The sequence below is a fragment of the Rana temporaria genome, chromosome 1 (assembly GCF_905171775.1).
Source record: "Rana temporaria chromosome 1, aRanTem1.1, whole genome shotgun sequence".
NCBI classification, from domain to species: Eukaryota; Metazoa; Chordata; class Amphibia; order Anura; family Ranidae; genus Rana; species Rana temporaria.
Genome location: NC_053489.1, coordinates 247766243 through 247788090, shown reverse-complemented (window position 1 = coordinate 247788090; position 21848 = coordinate 247766243). Strand labels below are relative to the sequence as shown.

The 21848-nt window shown below is 43.5% G+C and overlaps 1 protein-coding gene across 3 annotated transcripts in view; it reads left to right on the top strand.

The window, feature by feature from the left end:
- LOC120940269 overlaps positions 1 to 21848 on the top strand; it is a 76928-nt gene that overhangs the window by 16598 nt on the left and 38482 nt on the right. The window contains exons 1-3 of one of the 3 annotated variants that reach the window (XM_040353033.1): positions 54 to 84; positions 2269 to 2304; positions 15743 to 15776. Coding sequence is in view for 1 of the 3 variants with exons in the window: in XM_040353025.1 (XP_040208959.1) it covers positions 57 to 84; positions 2269 to 2304 (64 nt within the window). In the remaining 2 variants the exon portion in view is untranslated. Of the gene's footprint in view, positions 1 to 15; positions 85 to 2268; positions 2305 to 15742; positions 15777 to 21848 lie in introns of those variants that run through there. The other 2 variants (XM_040353025.1, XM_040353042.1) reach the window with 2 other exon arrangements.

Below are 21848 nucleotides of genomic sequence, written 5' to 3'. Positions count from 1 at the left end.
AACTCTGCCTTACAGGGTAAGGTCTTCCTCTGAAGATTCCACTAACTTCTGCTGACATGCCTGGAACCAGAAATTATTTAACATGTAAGTTGATTTTTATAATCTGTGTTGAACTAGTGCATATAATAACTTACATTTACATTCCCAAATACTGCTTTACTTAAATTATACTTTCACCATGCACATCACTAATTTAAGCCCATACAGTGTGAAAAAAAATAGCAAATTATATTATTATTATTACGTTTTATTTTTATGTACAGTATATAATCTATATCATTGATGTCATTTATCTCCATTATATTATAAGTCCCATGTTCATCCACTTATAGTTTTTATTTTTAGCATGATTTTAGCATGAAAGACATACATTTTTTGTTCAGTTTTCAAACTTTTAGATATATATTTTTATATGCTTATTATGTTTATCATGTTTTATTTTTGCATTCATGCTTTATTTTTATATCTTTTATACATTACATAACAACATGAGTCACAGCAATTTGAATGGTTCCATTGCCGACATGGGGTACGACTTGTCATGCGATTTGGAACTGTTGAATCGCATGACAAATCGCAGCAGTGTGAACAGTGGCTTCATTTCAAAGCTTAACTGAACAAGCTGGAGTTAAACTGAGGGGCAGATCAACATAGAAATAGATGGGCGCAGCGTATCAGAGATACGCTACGCCGCCGTACCTTACCTGGCGTAATTTCGAATCCCCAAAGAATTTGCGCCGTAAGTTACGGCGGCGTAGTATATCTCTGGCGGCGGAATTCAAATCGGCGATTAGGGGGCGTGTTTCATTTGAATGAAGCGCGTCCCCGCGCCAAATTAACTGCGCATGCTCCGTTTCTAAATTTCCCGCCGTGCATTGCGCTAAATGACGTCGCTAGGACGTCATTTATTTTAACTTAGACGTGAGTTACGTCCATCCTGATTCACGGACGACTTACGCAAAAAAAGAAAAATTAAAATTTCGACGCGGGAACGACGGCCATACTTAACATGGCAAGTCTAACGATATGCCGCAAAATACCAGCTTTAACTATACGCCAGAAAAAGCCGACTAGAGACAACGTAAGAGAATGCGACGGCCGCGCGTACGTTCGTGGATCGACGGAAATAGCTAATTTGCATACCCGACGCGGAAAACGACGAGAACTCCACCCAGCGGACGCCAAAGTATTGCATCTACGATCCGAAGGCGTACGCCTGTCGGATCGAACCCAGATGCCGTCGTATCTTGGTTTGAGGATTCAAACTAAAGATACAACACGGGTAATTTGAAAGTACGCCGGCGTATCAGTAGATACGCCGGCGTACTCGCTCTGAGGATCTGGCCCTGATTGTTTACTATGCAGAGCTGTCCCCAATGCTGTGTGCACCAGTTTTAGTAAACCATTCTCCACCATAGTGTCAATGAAAACATAAATAAAGATAAAATTGCATGGTATCATGTGCTTACATACAAAAATTAACCTAAGCGATACAAAATGTTCAATAAACAGAGGTGAACAGAAACAAAGTGTCCAATTCAATCTTTTTAATGCTCTCTTCTGTGAACAAATATTATTAGTTTATTTCTGTTCACATATGTTTATTTTGTATCACTATTGGATTTATTTTTGTATGTAAGCACCTTTTGCAATTGTATCTTCATTTATGTTTTCATTGACGCTATGTTATTATGATCACTTTAAATGTTTTTTGAGGTATATATCACTGCACTGTACTATATGAGGTTTTATAAACTTCATTTATTTTATATCCTTGGTATGCATAAAAGTTATTAGTGATATGTAAAAAAGTTATTTATTAGTGATATTTTTTACTTTTTATGTTGTGTTGCAGTCCCCATGAAGGGGGAAGAGAATAGCCCTTGAAATGCTTTGGATTTTATATATAATTTATGGTTTGAAATGAACCCACCTTTTGGGCTCAGTGCAGCAGTATGGTACTTCAAGTCTAGATTTACTTGTCTGAAATTATTATTTTTGGTATTGCATTTAAAATGATAAGTGGTACTAATATAACATATGAGATGTCTGTGTAAACCACAGATTAGTATTTCCATAAAGGGCAACAAACGTTGCAGCACTATACCATTAAAGAGCTAACAAATTTTCTAAGAACTGCACGCATCCAGGGCACATAAACATATTCAGATTCTAGTTCATGAATGCCTAGGCAAATTTATTTATCTAGTTCACAGGCTGGTCTTTTTTTGTTGAAGATCTGTAAGTTTCTTGTCTTATCTCTTGTAGTGCTTTTATCATGGAGTTTGACCACTTGGTACATAGGTAATGTATGAATGCATTCTTAATGAAAATATGATATCCCCTACCCAATGTCTACAAAAATACTCACGTAATAGCATGAAACAGACCAAAGGGATACTCCAAATAGTGTATTAACGTTTATTAGTAACAATAAAATCTGTTAAAAACACTTACACAAAAGATGCATTAACAGCGCATTACAATATGTACCTTCCTGTCTCTGGGTTGTTAGGAAAAGTTCCTGGAAGGAAGAAGTAGAGAGAAAGAGAGAAGGTCTCAGAAACACTGACAGATTGCATTCATTATTGAGCCCCAGGGGCTGCATACTGTTTAGATAAAAACTCACAATTTTTTATTTTTAATAAAGAATTCTATCAAAGTCTCATCTTCTTTGTGGTAAATTTAATTTATAATTTCCCTTAAACCAAAGTCCCCTAGGCTCGCTTTCATGAAATTTAATAGAGTAAAGGGCAAGGGGACGCTTATCGTCTTTCTTAAGGATGCTTTTTGATGTGTTCGCCAACCCTGACTTTGAGTTGTCTTTTGGACTTGCCCACGTAGATCTTACCATGTGGGCAAGTTAACATGTAGACAACCCGAGTAGTAGAGCAGTTAATAAAATTGTTAATTTTAAAGTTATTTTTGCAGACCGTACGCCTACCACAGGGATACATACCCTTCATAGGTGGTAGGTCAGTCAGTCAGCCAGTTAGATTTGATTGATCTTTGATATTCAGAATGAACAAGGCTGTCTTTGAGATTAGGAGATCCCCTAGCCATTAGTAGTGGTCAGTCACCTACAATCTTACCCAAAATGGGTGCCCCTGACAGAATATGTCAGTGGTAGCTGAGGATACTTTGAACCTGATTCCATTGTGCCCTGTATTTACTTATTATCCTAATGGGGGCCTGTTGTTGAGTTGTTGGTCTCATACTCCTAGTTTTATTCAGATCTTTTCTCTCCGCTTGGATTGCTATCTTTTTGGCCCTTCTAATACATTTATGCGAGTATCCTCTTTCTCTGAACCTACCATAGAGTTCCTGCCCTTCAGTCTCAAAGTCATCTTGACGTGAACAGTTCCTTTTAGTTTTGAGGAACTGGCCTACTGGTATTCCCTGAACAAGTGACCTGGGGTGATGGCTAGTAGCCAGTAACAAAGTATTGGCTGCAGTCTCTTTACAAAAAGTTTTAGTCATTATCTTTTGTCCTTTACGCCAATGATCAGGTCCGGGAATGAGAGGGTTTTTTGATGGTGGGAAAACGTTAGTTTAATATTCTGATTCATTCATAAATGTAATCAGCTCCTGGTGTGACCCCGCCCCCCCCCCATATCATCAGCACATCATCAATGTACCTCAGCCACATGATGCTGCAGCTGAGGTATAGTGACGAGGTGTAGATGATTTCCTCCTCCCACAGACCAAGGTGAAGGCAAGCGTACGAAGGGGCCCAGGGGGCACCCATCGAAGTGTCCCTAATTTGCTGTTCGTTTACACCCAGAAACTGGAAGCAATTGTGTTCCAGCATAAACTCAAGGGTATCTACAAAAAAAACATTTTGGGCGGAAAAAAATGTGGTCAAGGAAATGGTACACATTCGTTAATTCCCATTTGTGGGGGATTGACGTTATGTTTTATGTTTTATGAAAGATTATTGAGTCTATGATTGTGTTTTCTGTACATTCAACAAGGTTTTATGAGCTTTGTCAAATATTTTAGGGGAAAAAAGCTGTGTCATTTACACAGGGAACTTTTTAATCATCACTATCTTTAGTAGCTCAGTAGGTGTAACATTTGTACTAGAGATACCTAGATGTATATGTTTTAGTCAATATCTACACTGAGTATTTTCATGAACAGAATTTTTGTGGTCTGAAATATCACTTTAGCTTGTCCAGTGGAATATGAGAATACAGTGCTAGAGTAGACAAGTTGAATTCCTCATGGGGATGCAAAATATAACTCTGTTAGAGAAAGTCATGTTTCTAAAAATACCTCCCAAAGAATAAACTGTACAATTGTTGATTAAATAGAACTAAAATGTTAAGATGATTGTGTGAAATATTTAATTTGGTTGTTTTGGAACTGCACAGTATTTTGAACAGCCCAAACCAGCAATAAAACATGTCCTCTGAAAGCACATACTGTATATACATTACTACTCTTTGCCTTGTAGATCAAGTATGGCATGCACCTCTCAATGGTTGGGAAGTCTGTTTCTTGGAAAGGTTCTTCTGCTTTTCACCACTTGTTTAATGTCACTGGACAAGCAGGCAACACATATTCTTTGTCTTCAATAGTTCAGATCTTCATCTCCCGAACTATGGTTCTACCTGCTGATATAATAAGATTATTGAAAATCAATATTAATTTTTTTTTTTAAGTGAGCTATGCTTTTTTATACAGTACTTTAACTGCTTGCAAACTGGCATTCTGCTTTAATTCCTCCTTGAAAGGGGAAGTCCACACTAACAATTAAATTCTCCCCTGCAATCATTAATGTAAGCTAAGTTCAGCCTGTCTCGAAATAAAAAAAAATGTTTTTCTACCTTTATTTTGCAGTGAACAGTGCTGTCATATGACTTCAATTATACTTCCTTCTGAGCCTAAAAGCAGCCAGTGGGTGTGGCTACTGAAAGCTAATGACATCACTTCCAGGGAGGGGCTCTGTTCCAGTGGGCGTATACAGGATAGGAGGAGCTGATCATAGGTTCCCGCCCAGTGTTCTCTCATTGTACATCCTAATTCATGACAAAATGAAGAAATAAAAAGCCCCATCCACACAGGACACAGGGGGGAGAGGAGGTGCAGTCCACAGTTTAGCTGTTAACAGGAGAAGGGAGCTGGACATGGGGGGGGGGTACTGCCAGTGTAGCTGGCAGTACTCTGGGGTCTCAGCTCACAGTCTACAATGATCATAGTACAGGCAACCACACTAAGACCTCTTTCACACTGGGGCCGTGATAGCGCTAAAGCACCGCTCATTTTAGCTGCGCTTTAGAACTGTTTAAGCAGTGCTTTTTGGCCGATAGCAGGGCACTTTTCACCTCAAAGCAAGGGTTAAAAACGTCTGTGTTGCTGGGCTTCCGAAGCGCTTTTCAGGTGCTTTGGAAGCGCTGCCCATTCATTGCAATGGGCACGGGTGTTTTGGGAGCGCCGTATACAACGCTCCCAACCTGCCCCAAATATGCTGTTTGCTGGACTTTTCTGAGTGTCCCGCAAGTGCACCGCTCCAGTGTGAAAGCACCCATTGTAATGAATGGGAGACGGTTTTCAGATGCTTTGCAGGTGCTTTTTCTAGTGCTAAAATGCCTGAAAACTGCCTCAGTGTGAAAGGGGTCTAAGGCTCTGTTTCCACTAATGCGACTTTGGACACATAAAGTTGCATGATCAGTCATAAGCCAAGATGTATTTCTGTAACTGCAGCAACAGCTGTAGTGGTGTTACCAGAACGTAGCAGCAGGTCTTGACAGAAGAACTGACAGTGGTTTTAGGCCAGTTTAGGCTTGTACATTGTTTTTTTATATAAGTACTAGTGTAATTTCTTGCTGCAGCACACATGTTCTACTTTTAATAACTCATAAGGTGGGGTTGTGAAGGCAATGGGAAGCTAGAACATAAAACAGGTGCCTCTGTCATATTGTACACTCTAGCAGAAGTTAAAGAATAAGAATTAGAACGACCTAAAAATCTGATCTGTGACCCTTTGTGCATTAAATTAAAACATTTTCTATTTGTGCTATGTTGTAGGTCCACCCCAGACTGAAGCCCAATTTATGGGCATTCCTATGGGGAGCAACAGCAAAGCACTAGGCACCACCCCATGACTGAACATTTAATATTGTGATTGCAGCCCTGCTGGGTTGTGCGAAAAAAAGATGTAAACAAACAAAAGTGTGTTAAAAAAAGTAAAAGATTTTTTTTTTTCAATAAAAAAAATAGCTGGATCCAGGTTTGATCTAGGACAGTGTCAGGCTTTGTGTTATGCTTTTTTTGTAAAAAAAAAAAAATTGTATCAGTGGCAGTGTGTTTTTTGTAGGGTTAAAAAAAACTAAATGTGCACTATTTTTTCTGGGCCCTACTATGGGTACAAACAACAAATAATATGTAGTATCACTGCAATCCTCATGAGAATTTATTTTGGGTTGTTCTTTGGTGGTAAGTTATGGTAATAGGTAAAAGATATAGCGCTAAATTTAAAGAAGAGACCTTTATCACCAAATGAAAGCCCAATTTGTCCTGAAAAGAACAAGTTACTACACCAAGTAGTTGTGATCATATGTACAGTTTTACTAACACATGTCAAAGTTGCAAAATTGGGTCTGGGTGTTAAAGTTTGTTTTACCCTCAGTCATGAACAGTTTAATCAGCAAAGCTCATGCTCCTTGGTGATTGGAGAGCTCTAAATCTGACTCATCAGGGACCTTTGCACAGAGACCACTGCTTTCACACATAGATTAAGGGTCCTTCTCTACAGCATTGTGTTGGGGGGGGGGGGGGGAGACAAGCCTTTTGACTCTTTTGCTTTTAAAAAAAAGAATAAAAAATGCATTTTGCACATATTTTGTTTTGATGCACCTAGAATGTATTTAACCTTCGCTTAGCTGGACTTAACACTTTAAAAAAGAAGTATAGCCAAAGTTTGTTTGGCTGTACTTCTCCTGTGGTTCACAGGACTGTAGTTCATTCTGCACTCCTGTGACAAGTTTTCCGCCAACAGCGGGCTCTAGCTCGTTGTCGGCTGACTTCACAGAGCCGACCCAGGCTGGGGAAAGATTGCAACCATAAAGATCGAACGATCGCGACCCTCTGCGGCCCAGTGCTCCAGTGAGCGCGCGGGGGGGGGGGAGAGCAGACAGCGGTGACTGACAGCCACCAGCTCTCTGCTCAAGGAGCACAGAGAACTGAGTGATTAGTGGTCTTTGATAGCTCAATTCTCAGTCTTATGCTGCGTACACACGATGATTTTTTGGCATAAAAAAAAACAATGTTTTTCCAACTTCATCATTAAAACGACGTTGCCCACACACCATCGTTTTAAAAAAATGCTCCAGCAAAGCGCGGTGACGTACAACACGTACGACGGCACTATAAAGGGGAAGTTACATGCGGATGACACCACCCTTGGGGCTGCTTTAGCTGATTCCGTGTTAGTAAAAGACGATTTGCGCTTTTCTGTCTGTTACAGCGTGATGAATGTGCTTATTCCATTACGAATGGTAGTTTTACCAGAACGAGCGCTCCCGTCTTATAACTTGCTTCTGCACATGCGCAGGTTTTTAACGTCGTTTTAGCCCACACACGATCATTTTTTACAACCCGAAAAACGACATAATTTAAAACATCGTTAAAAAATGAAGCATGTTCGATTTTTTTTTGTCGTTTTTCAGAACCTGAAAAATGATGTGAAGCCCACACACGAACATTTTAAATGAATATTTTTAAAAACAACGTTTTTTTCATGCCCAAAAATGATCGTGTGTACGCGGCATTAGAGCCGTCGGGGGGACAGATGCAGCATTGGACTGATACTGCATCCACCTAGGTAAGTATGATTTCTAAAAGAAAAGAAAAAAAAACATACCGGTACTTCTCGTTTAATAAGACTTTATAGAGTTAATGGACATTGCTTGGGTATTATTCTATGACATATTAATATAGCATGAGTTTTCAACAAAATAAAAAAATATTTTTATTCATTGTTTTCTTTCTTTTTAAGAACTTTTGCAAGTCATAATAAAAGTGACAGAACCAACCATTCCAGATTTTTTTCCAATGTCCTTCACCACAATCCTATCTCATCAAAATCAGAATTATTATGAAATATTTTGTCAATTACATAGGGGCAGATCCACAAAGAAATTACGCCCGCGTATCTATTGATACGCCGGCGTAATTTCAAAATTCCTGCGTCATATCTTTGTTTTGAATCCTCAAAACAAGATACAACGGCATCTTGGCTAGATCCGACAGGCGTACGTCTTCGTACGCCGTCGGATCTAAGATGCAATTTTTCGGCGGCCGCTAGGTGGCGTTCCCGTCGTAATCCGCGTTGAGTATGCAAATGAGCTATTTACGGCGATCCACGAACGTACGTCGGCCCGTCGCTTTTTTTTCCGTCGTTTGCGTTCGGCTTTTTCTGGCGTATAGTTAAAGCTGCTATACTGAGGCGTACTCAATGTTAAGTATGGCCGTCCTTCCCGCGTACATTTTTGAATTTTTTACGTCGTTTGCGTAAGTCGTTCGCAAATAGGAATTTGCGAAGAATGACGTCACCGTCGTAAGCATTGGCGGGTTCCGGTTTAATTTCGAGCATGCGCACTGGGATACCCCCAGGGACGGCGCATGCGCAGTTCCAAAAAAACGTTGTTTACGTCGGGTCACGACGTATTAACATAAAACGCGCCCCCATTAGATCCATTTGAATTCCGTGCCCTTACGCCGCGAGAGATACACTACACCGCCGTAACTTATGGCGCAAATTAGTTGAGGATTCAAACAAAAGCAAAGTAAGTTACAGCGGCGTAGCGTATCTCTGCCCCATAGTATTTATTACATCAACTATTTTCCCTGAGGCCAGAGAAAGAAAAAGGAAAGAAGAGATAGAGGAAGCAATATAGTACATTGAAGCTGCTTTAGTCCCACTTAATGTATTGTAAATTCTCATTGAATGTGCTGGTAAAACAACTTATACATACACAAAGGTTTCATCTAATAGTACCAGCATGTGTCATTTTTTCCTGTATGAAAGTATATTACTAATGGCACAATGTACTGTCTGGTGGTTTTCTATATTTGGCTTCCGCTTACTAGTATCTGTTTGCTTTCCTGGACATGTTGACCGCTCAGAGTCCTGTGGTGTATGTAGTGCTGCAATGTTTAAGCAGCAAGTACCGTAACTACATCATATCCTCATGTTTCCAACATTAAAAACAGGAACAAACTTTAATTATCATGAAATATCTAAACTGTTGTGGTGAATATGATTGAATTCCTCATTTCCATACACCAGCACATATTACAAAAGATTTAAAAGAAAGCAGCCCCCTCCTTCCACATCCGCCTCATTAAAAATAGGACATGGACTGTTTTCTATATAAACATGCAAAATCTGTCCCTTTAGTGACGTCCTTCTAGTGATATTGCTTGTTCTGTGTGGAAACGTACATTTTCAATTCTTTATCATTGGATGAAATTCTTGGATGATTTCCTAGCTGTGTCCTCTGCAGCTATGCCACCACATGCTCATCTGCTGCATGTGTATCTCTTAATACACAGATCAAGTCTGCAAAGGAGAAATCATAATGATAGAAGAAGTAAAAAAATATGCTGTCTCTCAGAATGCTTTCTGCTTTATGACACTGCATAATCAAACCTGCCCCAATAAAAAGGTTTGGCTGTACTAAGTCTTTAAACCTGAAATCTATGCAAATACAAAATACATAAATGGTCCGGCTCTGTAAACATTACAGTAGTTTTAAAGTCACAAGGTTTTAAACCTTCATGCACCCCCCAAATACTTACCTAAACCCCCTCTCGATCCAGCGATGACCACGAGAGCCTTGCCTCTCCGGGGTCTCGCACTCCTGATTGGCTTTTGGCAGCAGCAGGAGCCATTGGCTCCCGCTGCTGTCAATTACAGCTAGTGAGTGAAACAGGAGACAGAGGGGTTGGGGCCGAGCCATGGCTCCGTGTGTGATTGGACACACAAAGCCGCGGGTCGGGACCACACCTGCTTGGGTGCCCCCACAGCAAGCATCTTGCTGTGGGGGCACCGACAGGAGGGAAAGGCCAGGAGAGCTGGCGTGGGACCCAAGAAGAGGAGGATCTGGGATGCAAAGTCTGTTTTTAAACTACTGCACAGAGCAAGAGCGCCAAACCCTCCTGAACCATACCAAGCCACATGCCCTCAATATGGGGGGGTGCTTTGGGGCAGGGGGGACAAGGACCTCTTCCCCACTATCCTGGCCAGTGGTTGTGAGGTCTGCAGGCAGAGGGCTTATCCAAATCTGGAAGCCCCCTTTAACTATGTACCCCTACTTATTCAAATGGGGGGTGGAATCTGGAGGCCCCCTTGGTAATGGGGGCTTCCAGATTCCGATAAGCCCCCCCGCCCGCAGACCCCCACAGCCATTACCCAAGGTTGTGGGGAAGAAGCCCTTGTCCCCATCAACATGGGGACAAGGTGCTTTGGGTGGGCAGATCCCCTGTCCCAAAGCACCCCCCTTATGTTGAGGGCAAAGGGCCTGGTATAGTTCAGGAGGGGGGGTGATCGCTCATCCCCTCCGTTTTCCTGACAAGACGGGCTGCATGCTCAGATAAGGGTCTGGTGTGGATTTGGGGGGATCCCACATTTTTTACATTTATTTTGCATTGCTGGCATTCTTATTTTTACTTTCAGCTGTCAGTGGGGAAACCCGCTGACAGCTGATGAGTCATCGGGTGTTAAGGCTTCCCGGCCCACTCCTTAAAACAGAGTTCCACTCAAAAGTGGAAGCTCTGCTTATCTGATTCCTCTCCCTTGTCACATTTGGCACCTTTCGAGGGAAAGAGGGGAGCAGGTGGATCACCTGGAAGTTCGGCCCCCCTCCTCCTTCCCCCATCGCTGGGTCATTAATAAAGTGCAGCGCACTTCGCACATGCGCAGTAGGGAGCAATAGTGGCAGCAGCACCTGAGAGCCGATGGAAAAATCAGCTGGGGTGCTGACATTGCGGGATCCATAGATGGGTAAGTGTCCTAATATTAAAAGTCAGCAACTACAGTATTTGTAGCTGCTGACTTTATTTTTTTTCTGAAGGAGGATGGACCTTCTCTTTAATAATCAGCTATGGCTAGGTTCACACCACGATTTTACCATCCGATAAACGGACCGTTAAATCGGATGGAATCGTATGTGACAAAATCGTATGTAATCGTATGTCAAAATTGTCACTAAAAAATCGGATCCTGATTTTAAATAATGTCTGGGAAAAAGAAGATTTTTGAAGTTATGGATATTCAGGGGAACCCCGCCGGCAATTTAAAACAAAAATGATGTGCGGTTCCCCCTAAATATCCATAACCAGACCCATTATCCGAGCATGTTGACCTGGCCGGCCACAGAAAAGAGGGGGGGACAGAGTGCGGCCCCCCCTCTCTCCTGAACCGCACCAGGCCACATGCCCTCAACATGGGGAGGATGTCCCCATGTTGATGGGGATAAGGGTCTCATCCCCACAACCCTTGCCCGGTGGTTGTGGGGGTATGCGGGCGGGAGGTTTATCAGAATCTGGAAGACCCCTTTAACAAAGGGGACCCCCAGATCCTGACCCCCCCCTGTGTGAAATGGTAATGGGGTACACTGTACCTCTACCATTTCACGAAGGAAGTAAAAAGTATTGTAAAAAAAACACACTGACACAAAAGAATAAAGTCCTTTATTAAAAAAAAAAAAAAAACTCCAGCGCTGAAAAATCCACTCGTTCCCGGCTTCCAGCGTTGTCCTGATCCTGCGACGGGTGCGGGTGATCTCCCGCGATGAGAAGATCCAGCGTCGGGTGATCTCCGCTCCGGCGATGTGAAGATCCATCCATCCGGCGCAGCAGCATCCCGGACCTCCTCTCACCGCTGGGCACAGCCCAGCGAATGAGCGGCTGAAGCAGTGACATTTCTTATATAGAGGAGGCAGAGCCACCCGTCACGTGACCCTGCCCCCTCTGACGTACCTCTGCTACGTCACTGGGGAAGACCAAGAAGAGGAAAGACCAAGAAGAGGAAAGACCTTTCCTCTTCATGGTCTTCCCCAGTGACGTAGCAGAGGTACGTCAGAGGGGGCAGGGTCACGTGACGGGTGGCTCTGCCTCCTCTATATAAGAAATGTCACTGCTTCAGCCGCTCATTCGCTGGGCTGTGCCCAGCGGTGAGAGGAGGTCCGGGATGCTGCTGCGCCGGATGGATGGATCTTCACATCGCCGGAGCGGAGATCACCCGACGCTGGATCTTCTCATCGCGGGAGATCACCCGCACCCGTCGCAGGATCAGGACAACGCTGGAAGCCGGGAACGAGTGGATTTTTCAGCGCTGGAGTTTTTTTTTTTTTTTTTTTTTTAATAAAGGACTTTATTCTTTTGTGTCAGTGTGTTTTTTTACAATACTTTTTACTTCCTTTGTGAAATGGTAGAGGTACAGTGTACCCCATTACCATTTCACACAGGGGGGGGGGGTCAGGATCTGGGGGTCTTCCAGATTCTGATAAACCTCCCGCCCGCATACCCCCACAACCACCGGGCAAGGGTTGTGGGGATGAGACCCTTGTCCCCATCAACATGGGGACATCCTCCCCATGTTGAGGGCATGTGGCCTGGTGCGGTTCAGGAGAGAGGGGGGGCCGCACTCTGTCCCCCCCTCTTTTCTGCGGCCGGCCAGGTCAACGTGCTCGGATAATGGGTCTGGTTATGGATATTTAGGGGGAACCGCACGTCATTTTTGTTTTAAATTGACGGCGGGGTTCCCCTGAATATCCATACCAGACCTGAAGGGTCTGGTTATGGATATTTACCGGGAACCGCACGTCATTTTTGTTTTAAATTGACGGCGGGGTTCCCCTGAATATCCATACCAGACCTGAAGGGTCTGGTTATTGAATTTGCGGGGACCTCCGTTCGGGTTCGCTCAACCCTAGTAATAAAAAATCGGGTACGATTTATCGCACAGTCATCCGATTTAGTACGATTTACATTGACCACAATATAAAAAAAAAACGGACACGATTGTAATACGATTTCAAATCAGGACCAAAAATCGTGGGCAGACACGTTTTTTGATACGATTTTAAATCGTATTAAATCGTATGCGGATCAAATCGGATGCACTTGGGGACCTAAATTAATGAATGGCAGTGAATGGATCCGTTTTGCCATACAGATTTATACGATTTTAAAGCTAAAATCGTGAGTAAAAAACGGATGACAAAATCGTGGTGTGAATGCACCTACATACACACAAAATAACATTTTCGACCAATGCAAATTCAAATTAGTTCTGAAAATTTGGAATTCATTAGAAAATAAAGCAACCAAACAATTGTTTCCATTCTGCACATGTCTAAAGACTTTATGGAGCACATACAAAACGATCACATTGGTCAAAGCCAAAGTCTTAACAAACTCACACTCATCCAAATTCGCATTAAAAGTAAGTCAAAGTCACATGAACATCGCAGGGTAAAGTTGCAATGAAAGTCACATGATTTTTAAGTCGCACAATTGTGAACGCTAGCAGCATGTGGATTAAAAATAATCAATGTTGATTGGGAAAGTGAAGTTCCGCTTCATTTGGTTGAAGTGGTTGTCTGCAGCAGGTACAGTTTTTTAGAGCTAGCGGTCGGCTCTCTCATGATAAAAACCGATGCTGCTAATGAGTCGCTCAGCCGTTATCATAAGGAGTGCCTTCTCCGCTCGATCCGGGTCTCCTGTCCTATCCGCCACATCCGTCGGCTGTGTGGAATCCTGAACGAAGCCGGAGTTGGCTTCGATCAGGTCTCCGATGTAAAAACCCAATAATAGTGATCAGATTTTTTTTTTTTTTTAAGGGACAGTGTTAAATAAAAAATCTAAGACTATAAATATGAAAAAATTATGTTTTAAAGTGCCCCAGTCCCTGCGTGCTCACGCACCAAAGAAAACGCATATGTAAGTCTTGCCCACAAATGTAAACAGTGTGTGACATAAAATATTGCAACGACCACAATGTTATTCTCTAGGGTCTTTGCTAAATATATATATATATATATATATATATAATGTATGGGGGTTTTAAATAATTTTCTAGCAAAAAAAATACTGATTTAACTTGTAAGCAACAAGTATCGAAAATAGGCTTGGTCCAAAAGTGGTTAATGCATCATTAACCACTTTCCCACTGGGCACTCAAACCTCCTAAACAGACTAATTATCACCTTTCGGTGCTCTCACATTTTGAATGACAATCACTCAGTTATGCAACATTTTACCCAAATGAAATTGTTGTCCTTTTTTTCACACAAATAGAGCTTTCTTTTGGTGGTATTTGATTTTGGTTTTATATTTTTTGCGCTATAAATGAAAAAGTCAGAAAATTTTGTAAAACAAAAAAGAATTGTATTTGTTTCTGTTATGAAATGTTACAAATTAGTAATTTTTCTTCATAAATTTTGGCAAAAAAATTATACTGCTACATATCTTTGGTTAAAATAATCCAAATCAGTGTATATTATTTGGTCTTTGAGAAAGTTTTAGTGGCGGTTCACACTACAGGACTTGTCAGACCTCAAGTTGCCCCAAGTCGCTGGACATAAGAAATGCCATTGAAGTGAATGAGAGCCGTCTTAACCACTTAGTAACCGCCCTATAGCCGAAATACGGCACAAGGCGGTTCTCTTACTCTGGGAGGGTGTCAATATACATCCTCCCAGAGAATCAGACACGCGCGCCAGAGCGGGCGCGCACACGCGATTACCGGCGCTTGCCGGGACCCGCAGCTACAATGATCGCGGTAAGGAGCCAATGGAAGCGGCCCCTTACCACGTGATCGCGCCATCCAATGATGGCGCGATCACTTGTAAACAAACCGTTCGGTACAGTGTGAGAGGAGGGGGGGAGCGGGTGGAAGCAGCAGCACTGTGGGCTGGATCTGTGACAATTGCAGTCACAGATCCAGCCATCCCTCCCTGCGCAATACTCTGCAATACCCCCCATACTCTGCAATATCCCCCATACTCTGCAATACCCCCCATACTGTCTGCAATACCCCCCATACTCTGCAATACCCCCCATACTGTGCAATACCCCCCCCATACTGTGCAATACCCCCCCATACTGTGCAATACCCCCCCATACTGTGCAATACCCCCCCATACTCTGCAATACCCCCCCCCATACTCTGCAATACCCCCCCATACTGTGCAATACCCCCCATACTGTGCAATACCCCCCCCATACTGTGCAATACCCCCCCATACTGTGCAATACCCCCCCATACTCTGCAATACCCCCCCCATACTCTGCAATACCCTCCATACTCTGCAATACCCCCATACTCTGCAATACCCCCCATACTCTGCAATACCCCCCATACTCTGCAATAACCCCCATACTCTGCAATACCCCCCATACTCTGCAATACCCCCCATACTCTGCAATACCCCCCATACTCCGCAATACCCTCAATACTTCACAATACCCCAATACTCCACAATACCCCAATACTCCAATACCTTGCAATACGTCGCCTATGGCCCTATGGAATAGTCTCCCTGTTTCTATCCGGTCTCTCCCCTCCATTATGCCCTTTCGTAAAAGGATAAAAACTTGTTTTTTTGAGGGAAAAGCAGGCTGAGTCACGTAATTTTTCCCTGTTGTTCCTTGGTAGTTTGCTTTTTTGTGCTCTCCTTTTTTCTTTTCCTTCTATTTTCTTTCCCTGACTTGATTTATCTATTTACAGGTATGTCTTCTGCACTTAGACGCTTCCCTGACGGGTCAGTATTTGGCGTATTACAAATCCATTAAATCAATCAATCTATGGGGATTTTTAAGTAGCGAAGTTTGGCGCAATTCCACAAGCGTGTGCAATTTTGAAGGGTGACATGTTATGTATCTATTTACTCAGCGTAACTTCATCTTTCATAGTATGCAAAAACATTGGGCTAACTTTACTGTTTTTTTTTTGTTTTTTTTAAGCACAAAACTGTTTTTTTTTTAAAAACACGCGTTCAAAAAATTGCTGCGAAAATACCATGCAAGATAAAAAGTTGCAATAACGGCCATTGTATTCTCTAGGGTCTTTGAAAAAAAAAGCATATATAATGTTTTGGGTTTCTATGTAATTTTTATGCAAGTAAATGATGATTTTTACATGTAGGAGAGAAATGTCAGAATTGGCCTGGGTGCTCCAGAACGCCTGATGGTGCTCCCTGCATGTTGAGCCTCTGTATGTGGCCACGCTATGTAAAAGTCTCACACATGTGGTATCGCCATACTCGGGAGGAATAGCAGAATGTGTTTTGGGGTGTAATTTGTAGTATGCATATGCTGTGTGTGATAAATAACCTGCTAATATGACAGAAACTAGAATTTTTACAGAATTTTCAGTCTTTTTTCTTTTATAGCGCAAAAAATAAAAATCGCAGAGGTGATCAAATACCACCAAAAGAAAGCTCTATTTGTGTGAAAAAAAGGACAAAAATTTCAGATGGGTACAATGTTGTATGACTGAGTAATTGTCATTCAAATTGTGAGAGCACCGAAAGCTGAAAATTGGTCTGGTGATTAAGGGGGTTTTCGTGCCCAGTGGTCAAGTGGTTAATGTACACTACGAAAGTCGCTCCGACTTCAGAAAAGGTTCCTGTACTACTTCAAGGCGACATCTAGGAAACTTGTACCCATAGATTTCAATAGAAGTTGCCTCCAAGTCAGATCTCCATCTTAACTGAAGCAACTTTACAAGAAAAGAAAATAGTTTACCCAGGCAAACCCCTCCCTCCCACAGAGCTGGGATTGGCCACAGCCAAAGTCGCCTGTCCTGGAGCCAACTTTAAGTCGCTTTGTAAGTTGATCAATATCGCGCTGAAGTCGCCTCCAAATCTCCTTGCAAAGTCACGCTGTAAGTCGTGTTGCCCCTGTGTGAACCGGTCCACAAGCTATAGTGCCAATATCTGAAAGTTGATCACACCTGATGTACTGACGGCCTATCTAATTTCTTGAGGCCCTGAAATGTCAGGAACGTATAAATATTCCCCAAATGACCCCTTTTTGGAAAGTAGACATTCCAAGATATTTAGTAAGAGGCATGGTGAGTTTTTGGAAGTTGTAATTTTTCCCCACAATTCTTTACAAAATGAAAATTGGCTTTTTTTTTCACAAAATTGTCATAATAGCAAATTATTTCTCACACATAGCATATGTATACTTGCAACTACACCCCAAAATACATTCTGCTACTTCTCCCGAGTATGGCGATACCACATGTGTAAGACTTTTACACAGCCTGGCCACATAGAGAGGCCCAACATGCAGGGAGCACCTTCAGATGTTCAAAGAGCATAAATTACACATATAGGCCCGGATTCTCAGAGGACTTACGAAGGCGTAGCGACATGTACGCCGTCGTAAGTTTGAATCCGAGCCGTCGTATCTATGCGCTTGATTCTTAGAATCAGTTACGCATAGATTTCTATTCGATCCGACCGGCGTAAGTCTCTTACGCCGTCGGAGCTTAACTGCATTTTTACGCTGGCCGCTAGGGGCGTGTAAGCTGATTTACGCGTCAAAATATGTAAATTAGCTAGATACGCGAATTCACGAACGTACACGCAGCCGACGCAGTACAGATACGCCGTTTACGTTAGGCTTTTCCCGGCGTAATGTTGCCCCTGCTATATGAGGCATAACTGTTGCGTACCAATGTTAAGTATGGCCGTCGTTCCCGCGTCGAAATTTGAAAAATTTACGTTGTTTGTGTAAGTCGTCCGTGAATGGGGCTGGACGTCATTTACTTACACGTCAAAACCAATACATCCTTGCGGCGTATTAGGAGCAATGCACACTGGGAGATTTCCACGGACGGCGCATGCGCCGTTCGTGAAAAACGTCAATCACGTCGGGTCACAGAACATAAAACACGCCCCCCTGTTCCAAATTTGAATTAGGCGGCCTTACGCCGGCCGATTTACGATACGCCGCTGCAACTTACAGAGCAAGTGCTTTGAGAATACAGCACTTGCCCGTCTAAGTTAACGTAAATCGGATATGTTACGCCGCCGCAAAGATACGCGATTCTACGAGAATCTGGCCCATCATTTCTTGACTACCGCGTACACATGATCGGAAATTCCGACAAGAAAACCATGGATTTTTTCGGACGGAATGTTGGCTCAAACTTTTGTTGCATACACGCGGTCACAAAAATCTTGTCGGAAATTCCGACTGTCAAGAACATGGTGACCAGTGTTGCCAACCTACCAGATTGAAATTTACTGGCACAACCCCCGAAATTTACTGGTGCAGCCACGTTTTTACTGGCATTTCACAAAAGTTACTAAATTACATTTTTAGGTGCACATTTCAGTATTTAGGCTACAAACAAGTACGCTAGGCAAATAGCAATGTGATTTAAGGTAGATATTAAGGTAAAAAAACATATTTTTGTTATTTTCGATATATGAAGGGCAAATTATTTAGTCACATCACCCCCTGCCACCAACACCCCCTGCCTTCACCCACCTCTGCCTCCAATCTCCCCCTGCCTCCAATCTCCCCAGACCCCATGCCTCCAATCACCCCCTGCCTCCATCGTCCCCTGCCTCCATCCCCCTCTGCGGTGCCACCAACAACCCCTGTCTCCATCCCCCACCCTCTGCGGTGCCATCATCCCCCTCTGCGGTGCCACCATCACCCCCTGCCTCCAATCACCCCTTGCCACTAACACCCCCTGCCTTCAATCTCCCCCTGCCTCCATTGCCCACTGCCTCCATCCCTCTCAGTGGTGCCACCGCAGCCACCATCACCCCCTGCCTCCAATCACCCTCTGCCTCCAATCTCTATGCGCAGTTCCAAGCCAAACCATTCTCGGCTATTTTTACTGGCACATTCCCACAACCACGGACATTTACGAACTGGGGAAAAAGTGGCAGTTTTTACAAACTGTCCGTAAAAATACGGACGATTGGCAACACTGACGGTGACGTACAAGACGTACGACGAGCTGAGATCAATGAAGTTCAATAGACAGTTCGGCTGTTCTGCTTGATTCTGAGCATGCGGAATTGCATACAGACGAGCAAATTTTTCGATAGGAACTTTTTCCATCAGAAAAATAGAGGACCTGCTCTCAATCTTTTCTTGGCGGAAATTCCGACAGCAAAAGTCCGATGGAGCATACACACGGTCGGAATTTCTGACCAAAAGCTTACATCGGACTTTTCTTGTCGGAATTTCCGATCGTTTGTACGCGGCATTACACTTTTGAAGGCCCTGGACCACCAGAACAGTGGAAAAGCCCCAAAAATTGCCCCATTTTTGAAAGCAAACACCCAAGCGTAGATTCTATGAGGCATAATGAGTCTTTTGAACATGTGATTTTTTTATTCAAGTTTTAAAAAAATGAGGAGAGAAACTGAAAATGCATTTTTATTTACACAAAGTTGTAAATTTATAAGATATTTCTAACATATAGCATGTACATAGCAAAGATGACATCCCAAAATATATTCTGCTACTCCTCCTGAGTATGTTGATACCACATGTATTAAACCTTTACACAGCCTGGCCACATACAGAGGCCCAATATGCAGGGAGCATTGTCAGGTGTTCTAGGGACATACATTTAAAATCGAATCTGACTACCTATTACACTTTTGTGAGGCACTGACGGGCACTGTAGTGGCATGGATGTGGCAGGATGAGCACTTATGTGGCATGGATGTGACATGGATGAGCACTTATGTGGCATGTATATGGCAGGAATGAGAACTGATGTGGCATGGATGTGGCACAGGTTTGTACTGATGTGGCATGGATGTGCACGGGTGAGTACTGATGTGGCATGGATTTGGCATGGATGAGTACTTATGTGGCATGGATGTGGCACGGATGAGTACTGATGTGGTATGGATGTGGCACAGATGAGTACTGATGTGGCATGGATGTGACATGAATAGCTACTTATGTGGCATGGATTTGGCACAGATAAGTACTGATGTGGATGAGCACTGATGATGCATGGATGTGGCATGGATGAGCACTGATGAGGCATGGATGTGGCATGGATGAGCACTGATGAGGCATGGATGTGGCATGGATGAGTACTGATGTGGCATGGATGTGGCACGGATGTGGCACGGATGGGGCACGGATGAGCACTAATGTGGCATGGATATGACACAGATGAGTACTGCTGTGGCACGGATGATCACTAATGTGGCATGGATGTGGCAAAGATGAGCACTGATGTGCAGGGCCGCCATCAGGGGGGTACAGGCAGTACACCTGTAAGGGGCCCGGAGGTCCCCTGGGGCCCGGATGGCAACCCCCTTTTTTTTGTAAGGGGCCCTGTACAGTACCGGACCTTCAGAGCCCATGCCAGAAATGACGGCTCCCGCGAGCATGAGCGGGAGTGACGTCATCGCTGCTCCGGCCACTCATAGTGCCGGAGTCCGTGAACCCAGAAGAAACACTGGAGGAAGATGTTAGCCATCTCAGCGGTGAGCGGGCACTACTGGGAGGGCTTTGTTCTAAGGTAACTATTTCATAATGTGCTAGTATGCGATGCATTTTAGCACATTATGCCGTTGTCTTACAGGTTTTTTTTTTCTTTTAAGGGCCCTTGTTGTTGGGCTTTTTTGCTTCAAGAGTGTTTTGTATTTCCATGAAAGTCTATGGCTAGTCTAAACCCTCCTGAAGCAGGTCAAATGCAAGTTAGAAGGAGGTCAACTGCAGATTAAAGTGCTTGTAAACCTTTGAAAGGAGAAATGAACATGGCATATTCCCATATAGTGTGTACTTTCCTCAATCCATAGCACCTTGTGTGGATTCTGACTGTTTTCTCTTTCCCCTTCAATCTTCATGAGTCACTTCTGACAGTTTTCTCTAACACCAGGCAATCTATGCTTACAGTTTCAACCTCCCCTCCTTCCCTGCATACAGGAGGTGACTGACAGGCTCGGATGAGCATGTTTCTCAGTGAGGCTGTGTAGCGGGTGGGGATGCCCATGACTTCCACCTCCACTCAGGTGTCAGATTACACTCAGCTCTCTGCTCTGTGCTGTGCAGTGTATGACATCAGATCCCCACCCCTAACTCCTGAGAAGTTACCATCTGAGTTGTGTAAAACTATGCAAAAGAGAGGTCTGCAGATAATGGGCCAGATTCAGAGAACACTTACGCTGGCGTATCTTCAGATATGCAGCGTAAGTGTACAGATGCGCCATTGTATCTATGCGCCTGATTCCTAACACTAGATACGCCTGAAATATGGCTTTAGCCGACCAACGTAAGTTGCCGTACGCGGTCGTATCTTGGGTGCATATTTACGCTGGCCGCAAGGGGCGCTTCCGTAGATTTACGCGTCGAATATGCAAATTACCTAGATACGCCGATTCACGAACGTACTTGCGCCCGTCGGATTTAGCTATGCCGTTTACGTAAGGCTTACGTCCGGCGTAAAGTTACCCCTGCTATATGAGGCGCAGGTAATGCAAAGTTTGGACGTCGGAACAAGCGTATATTTTCACGTCGTTTACGTAAGTCATACGTGAATTGGGCTGGGCGTAGGTTACGTTCACGTCATTGCCATTAAGCCGTCGTATCTTAGGGCGTAAATTTGACGTGAATCTGAGCATTCCGCGCGCATGCGCCGTTCGTTCGGCGCTTAATTTACATGGGGTCACGATTCATTTCAATACAACACGCCCACTACCAGCCTAATTTGAATTAGGCGGGCTTGCGCCGGCCCATTTCCGCTACGCCGCCGTAACTTAGGGAGCAAGTGCTTTGTGAATACTGTACTTGCCTCTCTAGGTTACGTTGGCATAGCGCATATGAAATGCGCTACG